Source organism: Pseudorca crassidens, chromosome 4, assembly GCF_039906515.1.
Source record: "Pseudorca crassidens isolate mPseCra1 chromosome 4, mPseCra1.hap1, whole genome shotgun sequence".
Taxonomy (NCBI): domain Eukaryota; kingdom Metazoa; phylum Chordata; class Mammalia; order Artiodactyla; family Delphinidae; genus Pseudorca; species Pseudorca crassidens.
This window is the reverse complement of record NC_090299.1, coordinates 1,823,236-1,836,108: the sequence shown is the minus strand read 5'-3', so window position 1 is coordinate 1,836,108 and position 12,873 is coordinate 1,823,236. Positions and strand designations below refer to the sequence as shown.

Here is a 12,873-nt window from a genome sequence, read left to right as displayed (position 1 = left end):
ACTCGGGAAGTGCGTCCCGGCAAGGAGAGAGGCCGGGTGGTCCTAGGGGCCAAGCGTGCAGACTCGGAACCAGGTGTAGACGGCACGCCCGCGTGCTGGGCGGAGCGGGGTGTGGAGGCGGCAGGGGCCCCTCAGGAGCCGTGTGGTGGGGGGGTGGTGCTCAGTGCTGGGGCACACAGGGCTCCCCTCACCACGGCTCACCTCACAGCAGGGAACCTGTCGCTCTCAGCAGCCAACGCGGCCCACAGGGCAGACGAAGCGGAGGCTTACCTACGGGTGGCTCTGCCCCCGACGGCCTCAAGACTGTTCCCCGGGAGAACAGGGGTGGGCACAGGCGGGTCTCGGGGCCTGAGCGGGCAGCTCCCCCTAAGGGGTCCAGCCTGGACTCGTCCCAGGGTTTGCTCCCTGGCCCTGCCTGTGCTCTCACCAAGTGCCCGGCCTCAGCAAGGCGGGGATGAGCCCAGCCCTGGGCTTGGGGTCCCGGGGGAACGTGGGGGGGTCTCTGCCCCTCCCGAGGACACCCTCTGGCGTGGTCACAGCCCGGCCTCAGTTTCTTCCTTTGCTGGATCACCCCATCACCCAGAAAAACGAACCGGCCTCTTGACCCCAAAGCCCCTCTGCCTCCTGCCCCTCCCCCACTCTCCTGTAAACCAGCTTCCACTGGGCGCCGGCCAAGGTCACCTCAGCATCAGAGCCACGTGGCCAGTCTCTCCCTGCCCCACGGCCTCCAGGCTGCCCTCATCCTCACCTGCTCTTGAAGCCTGGTTCTGGGGCTCGAACCCTGGTCCCGTCCACACAGGTTCATGAACATTTCACCAGGTGCCTGATGGGCACTGCAGACGGGACCCCTCCAGGGACCGCAGCCCCTCCTTCCCAGAGCTCAGACCACAGCCTTGGGGTCCTCCTTGCCCCCTCTCATCCTCCTACCTGCATCCCGTCTGTCAGGAAGCCCTGTGGGTCCAGCCGTCAGAGTAATTCCGCAGGCCAGTCCCACTCACCCTCTCTCAGGCTAAGAGCCAGGCCGGGCACGGTCTCCACACAGAAGCGGGGCCCTCGCCGCTCCCCCTTCACTCAGGGACGAGCCATATCCTTGTATGTGCACAGAAGCAGCTTCACCAAGAGGCCGGGAGCAGCGGGAGCTATGGAGTGTTCTAGGGGGTGAGTGGAAGCCAGGCTGCAACCAGGCGGCAGCTCCACGCCAGCTTTCTGCACGCTGATGACAGAGCTCAGAAGAAAGGGACCATGCTGGGATTCCTTTTGTTCACTCTAAATGCTATTAGCACATTGTTGCCAGCTTATACCCGATTAAATACTTGTAGTTCTTCATTGCTGTCTCAGAGGTCACCCTCCCTGCGCCCCCGAGACTGGGTGGGGGCACCCGCCTCCAAGGCCATATGGAAGCCCAGCCCACTCCCCACTCCCCTCTGCTGGGCCCCCCAGCCCCTGCTCCACACCCCTGCTGTCCTCTTGGCACTTACCACTGTGGCCCACCGACAGCGCTGAGTCCCTGGCTGGGCTGTGTCCTGGGCACGCGAAGGCCCGGGTGACCTGCTAGATGGAGGAGGGTGAGGGCACCAGGAATCGAGAGCTGCCGCCGCCGGCGACCCTAGAGGTGCTCCAGGGCCAGGGCCCGGGGTCCCCTCGGGGGCACAGCCATCAGCTTGCCCGCCCCCTCCCCGCCGCAGCCCATCACAAAGCAACCAGACGAGGCCTCCTGCTGTACTAATGTATTCCATCTTTCAAAAAGAAAGACATGATTTTAATATTACTTAACAATATGTTAAAAAAGTAGCCAGGCAGGCCTCCGTGTTAATACAGCCGAACACTCTAACAGACTTGATGGTGTGAGTACTGGGTGGGTGCTTTGTGTTTGAACTTTCTCATTCTGCAAGGGATCTTACACAAGCTGGCTACAAGTCAGGGGGATCAGACACGGACAGCGCGACGTGTACACTCTTAAACAGTAGATTGTGGAGGAGAACGGAGAGCCCTGCCGTGCCCGGCCGCCTCGGGTGGGACGCAGGGCACAGAGAGCTGAGCGCAGCGACACCCCGGCAGGACAGGTGGCGGGACAGGGCGAGACACAGAGGCAACGGGCCACGTGGGGATGCGAACCCGTCCGGCCGCGGCCCAGGCCTCCGAGGCCGCGGCGGTGGAGAAGGTGGCAGAGCTACTGTTCCGATCCGACGGCAGAGCTACGGTCAAGGCGGCTCACTCACAGACTACACGCACACGAGCTAACAATGCGGGTCGAGCAGCAAGTTCTCGGTCGGGAGGGGGCTCGGGTGCGGCGGCCCACCCGCACAGCCCGGGGCAGGCACGGCAGCTCCGGGCCCGGCCCACCGCCCGCGTGTCCCTCTCCAGGCGGTCCCCGTTCAGTGGGCAGCAAAGGTGGCTTTTTTCAAGCTGAAATTGGACCAGTTGATGGACAGTCTCTGTCGGGTCTGCCTAGCGGAATCCAAACAGAACCTGCGAAGAAAAGAAGCCCAGCGGTCACGGGAGGAAGAGGCCCACACCCGGTATGCAGCCGGAGAAGCCCAGCACCCAACGGGGCTCAGCGTGCGGGACCCCGCTGGCGTCCACCGTCTCCCCACGCCTTGCTGCCGGAGGAACAGGGTCCCACCTTCAGGACACTGGCCAGCACCCTGGACATCTCTGGGGCTTTATGTCCTTTTCTCTCGTTCTTTAGGAAGCCGCCCGTCCCAGCCAAGCTCTGCCCACGGCCACCAGCCTGCCCTCATTTACCCACGAGGTCACAGTGAGTGTGATGTGAAACAAGCATTTGTATGAGACACAGTTACAACACTGGCCGGCCCCTCCCCCCGCCCCCACCCCCGCCTTCAGGGGCAGGTCGAATGCCCACAGGCCTCCAAGGCCAGCGCAGCCTCGCCGTCGTGCTGCCCCCTGCTTCCCAGGCAATGATGGCCGAGTTCCGTACTAGATGAAGCAAAGAACATTTTCTTTCAAAAGCCTTTACTTTTGCCTAATTTCTGAAATTCTCACCCTTCCAGCACTAACGTGGGTAGCAGGAACTTGGATTAAACTAGAAAATGGTGGTGTTGTCACTCGTGCAGCAGGTGAAATGAAGTGTTTTTGCTTCAGCTGTGGTTAAATCGCTGAACCAGTCATTGGTGCTGTGTGCCTGGAGGACTGTGTCCAGGTAGATGAAGCCCCCGGCCACCCTGCCCCTCGGCGAAGGGCTGCACCGTCTCCCAGGATCCAAACTCTCTTTCCCTGGACACGGCTGGTCAACCCCAAGTCCTAGTGGTGTCACCTTTTAAACCTTCTGGAAGCTTCCACCTCCTCCTCCACTGTCTCTGCATCAGCACGTGTGTGTCCCCACCCTTCACGCTGCAGCCAGAACGCTCGGAAGCACCAACCACGTCCCTGCTCCAAGCCGCTGAGAGGAGCTGCAGCCCGAACCAAAGCAGGGTCTCCACGGGGCCCAGGCCGCCTGGTCTGCGTCCTCCCCACACCCTGGCTCCACTCTGGACACCATCTCCCGTCAGGCCTCCGTACTGCCAACCGTGGACTGGGTCACGCACACTTACATACACGTGTACAGAGCACGCAAGTACAGGTAACTATAAGGCAAAAAAAGCCTGGGTACCCGCCCCCCGGGTCAGGAAAACCAACATTGCCAACCCTGGGGCGCCATGCTGTGCCCTCCCAAGCAGGGAGCCACCACCCCAGCCTTTGCAACCAGCAACCCTCATGGTTCTTTGTAGTTTCACGACTCGACGGTGGCTCGTGCTGATTCCTTTCTTTCTTTTTTTAACATTTAATTAATTAGTTACTTAAGGCTGTGTCAGGTCTTTGTTGCGGCACGCAGGATCTTCGTTGAGGCACGTGGGATCTTTTGTTGTGGCGCACGGGTTCCAGGGCACGTGGGCTCTGTAGCTGCACCACACGGGCTCTCTAGTTGAGGCGTGCGAGCTCAGTAGTTGTGGCACGTGGGCTTAGCTGCCCCGCGGCATGTGGGATCTCAGTTCCCCGACCAGGGATCGAACCCGCGTCCCCTGCATTGGAAGGCGGATTCTTTATCACTGGACCTCCAGGTAAGTCTCTCATGTTGATTTCTAAACACACAGGAACAGAACCGTACTGTATGTTTTCATGTCGCTCCTTTCATTCAACAGTACGTTCATGCGATTCCGCCGCAAGGCCACAGGCACGGTGGGACTGTTTGCTGGAGTATGTGGGGCACACAACTTGGCCGCTGCAACTTCACACGAGCTCTTCTCCAAGGTGGTCTGACCTGCCCTGCTGCTCCTCGCCCGCGGAGGGAGTCGGGCCCAGCCCAGCTGCTCCCCAGTGCCAGTCGGGCTGAGGCCGCCACAGTTAACTGGTCACAGGTTTTCTGCGACACCGTTTCATTTGCCCACTTGTCCACAGGTCTGTCTTTCCTTAATGGTCTGTAATGTTTACACATCGTGACACTAATCCTCTGTGATGTGCTGCAAATATTGTTTTCTCACTTTCTTTAAAGCAAACTGTTGATTTTAATGTAGCTCAATTTATCAATCTTTTGTTTTATGGTTGGTGTTTCTAAGAAATCTTTCCCTATGCTCAAAATTAAAAGGTTTGCATATGACACTTAAAATCTTAACCCATCTGAAGTCGACCCTGAGTGTGGTGTGATGCAGGGACAACACACCTGCACAGCTCCATTTATGCACACCTTCTTCCCACAGTGATCAGCCGACCCATCTTCTGTCACACACCAAAGCTCAGTGTTCGTACAGGCCTGTTTCTGGGCACCAATGTCACCACATTTTAATAACCAAGACTTTCCAAGTCCTTACAATGGGTAGGAAAAGGAGCCTTCCTTATTCTCCCTATTCTTCTAGGAGGATACTAGCGATCCTTGACAATTTTTTTCTTTTGTGGGTCAATGTAACACATTATAGCAGGGTGAATAAAACAAATGTATGACATGAAGAGTCATTATAAAGCAAATAGTGTGGATCACCAGAGTCAAGCTGGGGACCCCCTGCCTGGTGTTTCCTCTCCTCCGAAGTAATCACCATTCTGGCTTTTTACGTTGATCACTTCCGTGTCTTTCTTTCAAGTTTTAATGCCTACGTACGCATCCCTGAACATAGTTCACTTCTAAAAACATACTTTATTTAGGTATAATTTATGTACAGCAAATTGCAGTTAGTGTAGAGCCCACAGTGCTGACAAACATATACGTCTGGGAAACCATCACCTCAACCAGGACACAGAACGTTTCCGCGAAACCCCCAAGTCTCCTTGCCGCTCTAGCCCCAGGCAGGCAAACAGGGACCTCTTGGCCTGTGACCACAGATGAGCGTGTGTGTTCTGGGATTTCGCGTCAGTGGAGCCTCCGCACGCATTCTGTCTGGCTTCTTGCACTAAGCAGGCGCCTCTGAGGACTGGCCGTGTGCTGCGGCGGCAGCCTTTTACTGCTGAGTGGCATCCACTGGAGGGACAGAGCACCGTTTTGTTTATCTGCTCATCTGTGTGGACCTCTGGGTTGATCCCAGTTTTGGGCTACAAATAAGACTTCCAGGAACATTCAGGAACAAGTCGTCGTGCAGGCATCCACTCTGCCTTCTCTTGGGCTTTTGGGCAGCCCCCAGCAGTAGAGCTGCTGGACTGAACAGCAGGCATATTAAACAATGTACTTTAGTTCTGCCCAATTTTTAGTTTATGTAAACTGGATATCGCGTCCATTCTTGAGCACCGGCTCTCGTCTAACGTCCAGTCTGTAAGATGCACCTGTGCTGCGGACTGCTCTGGCTTGTTCCTTTCTGTTGCTGTAACACTTCTCCTCTGACTGTACCACAATGTGTCCAACCCAACCAGTTTTAGAAACACTGTGTTAAGTTCCACAAAACCCTTCTTGGGTTTTAAATCCACAGATAAACTTGCGGAAGCTGGAGAGCTTAAAGGTACTTTTTTTTTTTGCTATGTAGTTCCATTTGTATGAAGTTCAAAAATACGCAAAACTAATGTATGGTGAAAGATCACCTTTACTTTGGGGGCGCTGGTGATGACTGGGGACGTGTGAAGCAGGCTTCTGGGTGCTGGTAACGCACACCTTGGCCAGGTGGTGGTTACCAGGATGTGCTCACTTTGTTAAAGTTCACTGAGCTCGAAGGCACTAATCTTCTACGCATGAACACGAAGAACCTGTGTGACCCGGGTCCCTCAATGCTCTCCTGTGAAGTCTCATCGCCTTCTGTGCACGAGTCTTGTGCAACTCCTACTAGCTTTATTCATGGACGCTGCACAGATCTTGCTGCTGTGATAAACACTGTCTTCACGTAAACTACATTTCTGAATTATTGGTGGCGTAGAGGAAAATAACTTCCGTACACTTATCCTACAGCCAGGCTCTTGCTAAACTGTCCTGTTTTCTTCCGTCGTTTCCTATGTAGACAATGAGATCATCTGTAAAATGAAATTCTACTTCCTCCTTTCCGTGCCTCATGCCTTTAATGTCTTGTCTGTCTTACCGTGCTCGCCAGGAACCACGATTTAGGGTTAACCAGAAGAGGACATAAGAGGGCGGCAGGGCGGCTTTGTTTTTGCACATGCTTCCACATCTTTCCCGTTTTGGAAAACGTTTCATGTAGCTTTCTTTTCTCTTCTTTCTCTCCCTCTTTTGGTAAATTCCTTTTTTAGGGTTAAAGATATTTTCTTCTATTGCTTACTATTTAAAAAAGTAGTTACAAATGGGTGCTAAGACTTTAGCACAGGTTTTTTCTGAACTCACTGGGATGACCGCATGACTCTCCGTTACTATGTTAATGTGCCAGATAACACTGCGGAGTTCCTAACGTCAGAGACTCCTTGCATTCAGTCCTGGGGCAAAGCCGGTTTGGTAACAGGCTGCTCTTTGAAAACACCGTACACTGTTGGATTTAGCATGTGAATATTTTCGTGACGATTTTTGCACCTAATACTCATGAGAGAAACCAATGTCTAATTTCCCATTTCCTTCTGGTGCTGCTTTTGGCAGATTTTGGTCTCCACATTTTACTTCTCTCATAAAACAAAGAGGGGAGCACGCTCCTGTGCTGTCTCATTTCAGTTCTCCGGTAGAATCTACAAGACCGAATAATCTTTCTTTGAAAGTCTTGGACAATTCTCTGTGAAACTGTCAGAATGTAGTTTTCTCACTGGGAAGACTCAGAACTGCTGCTTTAATCTAATAGTTACTGGACCATTCACGCTATTTTTCTATTGGGTTAATTTTGTGTCTTATTTAAGTTTTAAAGTTAATTGTTGTGAAGTTGCTTCCAGTCTCTGGAGTTACGTCCTCCTTTTCACTTACGTACTCACAAAATCAAAGAAACCTTTTATATTACAGAGAATTTCAAACACACCCAAAAGCAGAGAATGGTAAAATGAACAGAGCCACCATCCAACTTTGATAATTATCAACATTCTGTTTCTCCTTCCACCTAATTATGGTATTTTGGGTGTCTTTTTTCTACTTTTCTTGACTAGTCTCTCAAAGGTTTATTTATTTAATGTTTTCAAAGAATCAAATTTTGGCTTTGATGATCTTCTCTTTGTTTCCTATTTCATTATTGCTCTTATGTATTATCTCCTTTGTTTCACTTTCTTTGAGTTTATTCTATTGCTGTTTTCCTAATTTCTCAAATTAAATCCTAAACTCATTAATTTTCAGGTTTTTAATACTTAACTCCAGCATTTAAGGCTTCAGTGGAAGTGCTCCCAAGGGCAAACCTTTTCTTTTTTTTAAAATTTTCTTGAAGTGCAGTTGATTTATAATGTGGTGTTAATTTCTGCTGTACAGCAAAGTAACTCAGTTTTATATACATATGTATGTGTGTGTGTGTGTGTCTGTGTGTCTGTGTGTGTGTATCTGTATATATGTGTATATATATATATATATATATATGTATATCCCTTTCCACTGTGGTTTATCATAGGGTATTGAATCTAGTTAGTTCCCTGTGCTCTACAGTAGGACCTTAGTTGTTTATCCATTCTCTATATAATAGCTTACATCTGCTAACCCCAAACTCCCACTCCATCCCTCCCCCAACCCCCTCCCCCTTGGCAACTACAAGACTGTTCTCTATGTCTGTTTCTGTTTCATAGATAAGTTCATTTGTGTCATATTTTAGATTCCACATATAAGTGATATCATATGATATTTGTCTTTCTCTGACTTACTTGACTTAGTATGATAATCTCCAGTTGCATCCATGTTGCTGCAAATGGCATTATTTCGTTCTGTTTTATGGCTGAGTAATATTCCATCGTGTATATGTACCACATCTTCTTTATCCATTCATCTGTCGACGGACATTTAGGTTGTTTCCATGTTTTGGCTATTGTAAACAGTGCCGTTATGAACATACGGGTGCATGTATCTTTTTGAATTATAGTTTTTTCTGGCTATATGCCCAGTAGTGGGATTGCTGGGTCATATGGTTGCTCTATTTTTAGTTTTTTGAGGAACCTCCATACTGCTCTCCATAGTTGCTGTACCAATTTACATTCCCACCAACAGTGTAGGAGGGGTCCCTTTTCTCCACACCCATGAGCAAAACCTTTTCTGCATTCCACAGGTTTTCACACTGGGTTCTTTCAAACATAATGTCAGTTAGATATTTACCTAGATTTATCAGGCTGTTTTTCATTCCTTCCTGTGTATGTTACAGTGATCTTCTGAGATCAATTTCCTTTTTCTTTTCTTTCTTCTTTTTATTTTTTTTGGGTCACGCTGCGTAGCTTGCAAGATCTTAATCCCCTGACCAGGGATTGAACCCATGTCTCCTGCAGTGGAAGCATGGAATCCTAACCACTGGACCACCAGGGAATTCCCGATTTCCTTTTTCTTAAAGTATACTTGTAGATGTTTCCTTTTAAAACAGGTCTCTTTGTAGCAAGCTCCTACACTTTTTCTTTATTATGGGAAAGAACAGTTTTGTGGGATACATAATTATAGACTGACAATCTTCTTTCAACACTGTAAAGATCACTCCATGGTCTCTGGTTTCATATGCTATGTCTAGAAACGGATTTTTGTTTGTTTATCCTACTGGTATATGTTGTGCTTTTGAATTTGTAGATTCAAATTTCCCATTAGTTCTGCAAAATCCTCAGGCATCTTATCTCTTTAAATCCTGCTTTTCTGTGGTCTCCATTCTCTCCCAGAGGGGCTTCCGTTAGGTGTATGTCAGACTTAGCCACTCCTCCATGTCTCTTAAGCCCTCTTTCACATTTTCTATTTTCCTTATAATCTTGGTGCATTCTGGGTACACTTTCCAGTTATATCTTCCAGTTCATTAATTCCCTCTTCAGCAGTGTCTAATCTGTTTATCAGGTATCTATCTACTGAGGTCTTGACTTTAATAATTCTATTTTTCATTTCTAGATTTTTATTGTTGGTCTTGGGTGTTTGATAATCTTTGTTTATAAGGTCATGCATGATTTTAAGGTGTGTGAATCCTGCAGGTCTACCTTGGGAAAATATTCCTCCAAAGCTTTGCCTACATCCAAGAAATGCCCCTGTTCCATCCCCTGCTCCCCAGAATCCAGCTTCAGAGCAAACTGTGTTAATAATTCAAGTAATTTAGGGACCTCCCTGGTGGTCCAGGGGTTAAGAATCCTCCTTCCAATGCAGGGGATGCGGGTTTGATCCCTGGTTGGGGAGCTAGACCCCACATGCCGCGGGGCAACTAAGCCCACGCGCTCTAGAGCCTATGCACCGCAACTAGAGAGACCGCGTGCGACAGCTACTGAGCCTGTGCGCCAAAACTAGAGAGCCTGCGCACTGCAACGATAGATCCTGCATGCCACAACGAAGATCCTGAGTGCCACAACTAAGCCCCGACACAGCCAAATAAAAAAATAAATAAGTCAATAAATAAATATTAAAAAAAAAAATTGGGGACTTCCTTGGTCGTCCGGTGGTTAAGAATCCACCTTCCAATGCAGGAGATGCGGGTTCAGTCCCTGGCTGGGGAACTAAGATCCTACATGCCGCAGGGCAACTAAGCCCCCACGCCACAACTACTGAGCCCGCACATACCACAACTAGAGAGAAGCCCGCGCTCCACAATGAAGAGCCCACTCGCCACAACAAAGATCCCGCAGGCCGCAACTAAGACCCAATGCAGCCAAATCAATCAATCAATCAATTTAAAAAAATAATTCAAGTAATTTAGCTACAGGTTCTTTTGGACTTTGTACAAACATATTCACATCATCTGAGAATGACAATGCCACTTCTTCATCTGAATCCTTATCCCTTTGTTTCTTTTTATTTCTTTAGAAATAGAAGTTGTGATAAGGGGCATCGCTGTCATCACTTCTTTAATCTCAAGGAATGGCTTGTAACGTTTCACCGTGACGTATGTAACACCTACTGATTTTATGGACGCCCTTCACCACGTTTAGGAGAGGCCCTTCTCATCCTAGTTAAGGGTTTTTACTATGAATGCTTAACTTTAGCAAATGCTGTACCATCTGCTAAGATTTAAACACACACACACACACACATTATAAATGTATTTAATTTTAAGAAACATTTAGAATTTTACAATACTTCATTTATGAATTAATGACTTTTTGTACTGCAAACTGCTTTTGTGAGTGTGTGTGTATGTGTGCGTGCTTTCTGAAACCAAGAGATTAACGTACTTCCAAAGAGAGAACAAGGTACTTTAAAGAAACATTTTCTTGTCATGACTCACATAGTAGATATTATTGAACATATTATGACAAATATTATTAAGCATGTACTAATAAAGTCTGCATATCAGGAAAGCTGACTAAATTAACCGAAGTGTCACTTTTCTCCTCTAAAGCATGCCACATCACTGTGCCCCAATGCCAGCGCATACAAAGCTCAGCTGGGAGGCTTGTGAGAACACGGATGTCGGGTCCCAAGTTCCTAGGCGGTGCTGCTGGTCCAGGACCACTCTGAGATACGCTGCTAGAAACCAGTCTTTACACACACGGGCAGGGACAAGTGAATGAGGTGTGAGAGTGTGGGCGAGGAGGCTAGTACGTGTGTGCCCGGGCTGTGGGTGGGATGTGCACGGCAGGCCTTCACGTGCTAGAATGCTACAAGGCAGCCAGGCTGCTTGGCTAGCTGACACAACTTCTGTCCCAGACAAGCAGCCGTGCTATGTGGGAGGGTCACGCGTGGTAACCACGAAACCATCCCTTTTTCGGACCACACTCCTAACAATTACCTTTTGAAATATTCCACTTCCCTCTCTGTCTCGTCCATGTCCACACTGTCTAGGTCGATATCTTTAGGCAGAAAGACATCATCTGTAAGATGAAAGAAAAGAGGTAAGTCAGCTGAACAGCAGGCCATCTTAGCGGGACACAGCAAAGCATTTGGTTTTACTTAATTTCAACAAGTTCACAAACTAAAGATCTTTTCTAAAATGAGATCTTGCATGGGACTTCCCAGGCGCTCCAGTGGGTAAAACTCCGCGCTTCCAACGCAGGGGACGTGGTTCCATCCCTGCTCGGGGAACTAAGATCCCCGCATGCCGCGGGGTGCGGCCAAAAACAAAAAAAAAAAGAAAAAAAGAAAGTGAGAACTTGTCTAATAAAATTTTTTAAAAAATTTAAAAAATGAGAATTTGCAAATGGCCACAGGTGGGCAGACCTCTCTCATGCACTTGGGAACATCCAGGTCACGTGGAATTAGCGAACTCCTGTGCTGAGTGAAGGAACCACTGCTTCAGGTCCAAGAGAAGAGACATACCTGCTGCCGCCACCGGGAGAGCCCTTGAGAAGACAGAGGCTGTCTGCCCCAAGGCCCCGCTGGAGGGAGGGCAGGGGGGTGGGGGGAGCAGGGGCACGGCTGTCAACAGACGCCGCGGACGTGTCTGTACCCAGGACCCAGATGTCAGCCTCTGGAGGAAGACGGCTCTTCTAGGCATTCAGTTTATCCAAGCAACATCCAGAGACTTCACCAAAAAGCTTTTCCGGTTGTCCCTACCAAACGCAAGGCTATATTTCATTTTGCAGTTGAGCAACCCTCTTTGAAAATAGGCTACAGCAGGGAGACGACTGATGAGGGAGCCTTGGCACCTCTGAGGGTTTTAATTCCCTCCTCTGCTCTGCCCACCCTGTTTGGTACCTGCCCGGCGCTCAGAGGCTCCATCCGTGCACACCTAGGTGCTGGGGGGCACTGGCGGTGTACGCACAGCACCCGGCTCCACTCACGGATGAGTGCAGACCACCGACAGTGCTCTGTTAAAGCCAGTCTCCATTCCCTGTCCCCACCTTAGCAAGGGACAATTTTTCGGAATCCTCAGTAAAGGACCCCCGTTCCTCCCATCACTGGGCATTTGCACAGCGGTAATGAAGGTGTGGTTTACCTGCATACCAGCGGCTAACACTGCTGAAGACTCCCAGCGCCATGCGGAGTGCCTTCACATCCACCAGCTCAAGGCAACGCCGCGGGCACCGAGGAGCCCCCGCACGGCCCCCTGCACGACCACAGCCCCTCCGGCACAGACAGCTCGGGGCCTGGGTCTTCCTCGACTCCGCCCCTTGCTGCTGTATCCCTGTGGTTTCAGCCACACCTGGATACCAACACCACCAAACCAACCCCGCCCCAGACCTCCTTCATGAGCGGCTCGTCCATAAAGCCACCTCCTCTGTACATCCACCCTTCAGGCAGCCGACCCCCAAGGCGGGCAAAGCCGCTGTGATCTGCTGCGGCCGCTCCCTTTCTGACAGTGATCTAGAAATGATCCTCCCCCCACCCCCTTCCTCACACTCACGTCCCACCTGTCGCTCCGTCACCATGCTGGGCACGTTCCTCGTCAACAGTTGCAGATGCCTGTCTCCATCCCACTGCTGCTGCTTCTGGGATGCCCCCCCAGCCCCCGC

General features: G+C 50.2%; 1 protein-coding gene across 6 annotated transcripts in view; it reads right to left on the bottom strand.

Moving 5' to 3' along the window:
• Positions 1–1,712: 1,712 nt before the first annotated feature.
• The window catches only part of FAM193A (family with sequence similarity 193 member A), a 173,445-nt gene continuing 162,284 nt past the window's right edge, over positions 1,713–12,873 (bottom strand). For 5 of the 6 annotated variants that reach the window (XM_067734897.1, XM_067734892.1, XM_067734893.1 and 2 more), the window contains 2 exons: positions 11,211–11,292; positions 1,713–2,469 (listed from right to left, as the gene is read on the bottom strand). In XM_067734897.1, the coding sequence (XP_067590998.1) occupies positions 2,376–2,469; positions 11,211–11,292 (176 nt within the window). In that variant the 3' untranslated portion in view covers positions 1,713–2,375. Of the gene's footprint in view, positions 2,470–11,210; positions 11,293–11,321; positions 11,971–12,873 lie in introns of those variants that run through there. The other variant, XM_067734896.1, reaches the window with a different exon arrangement.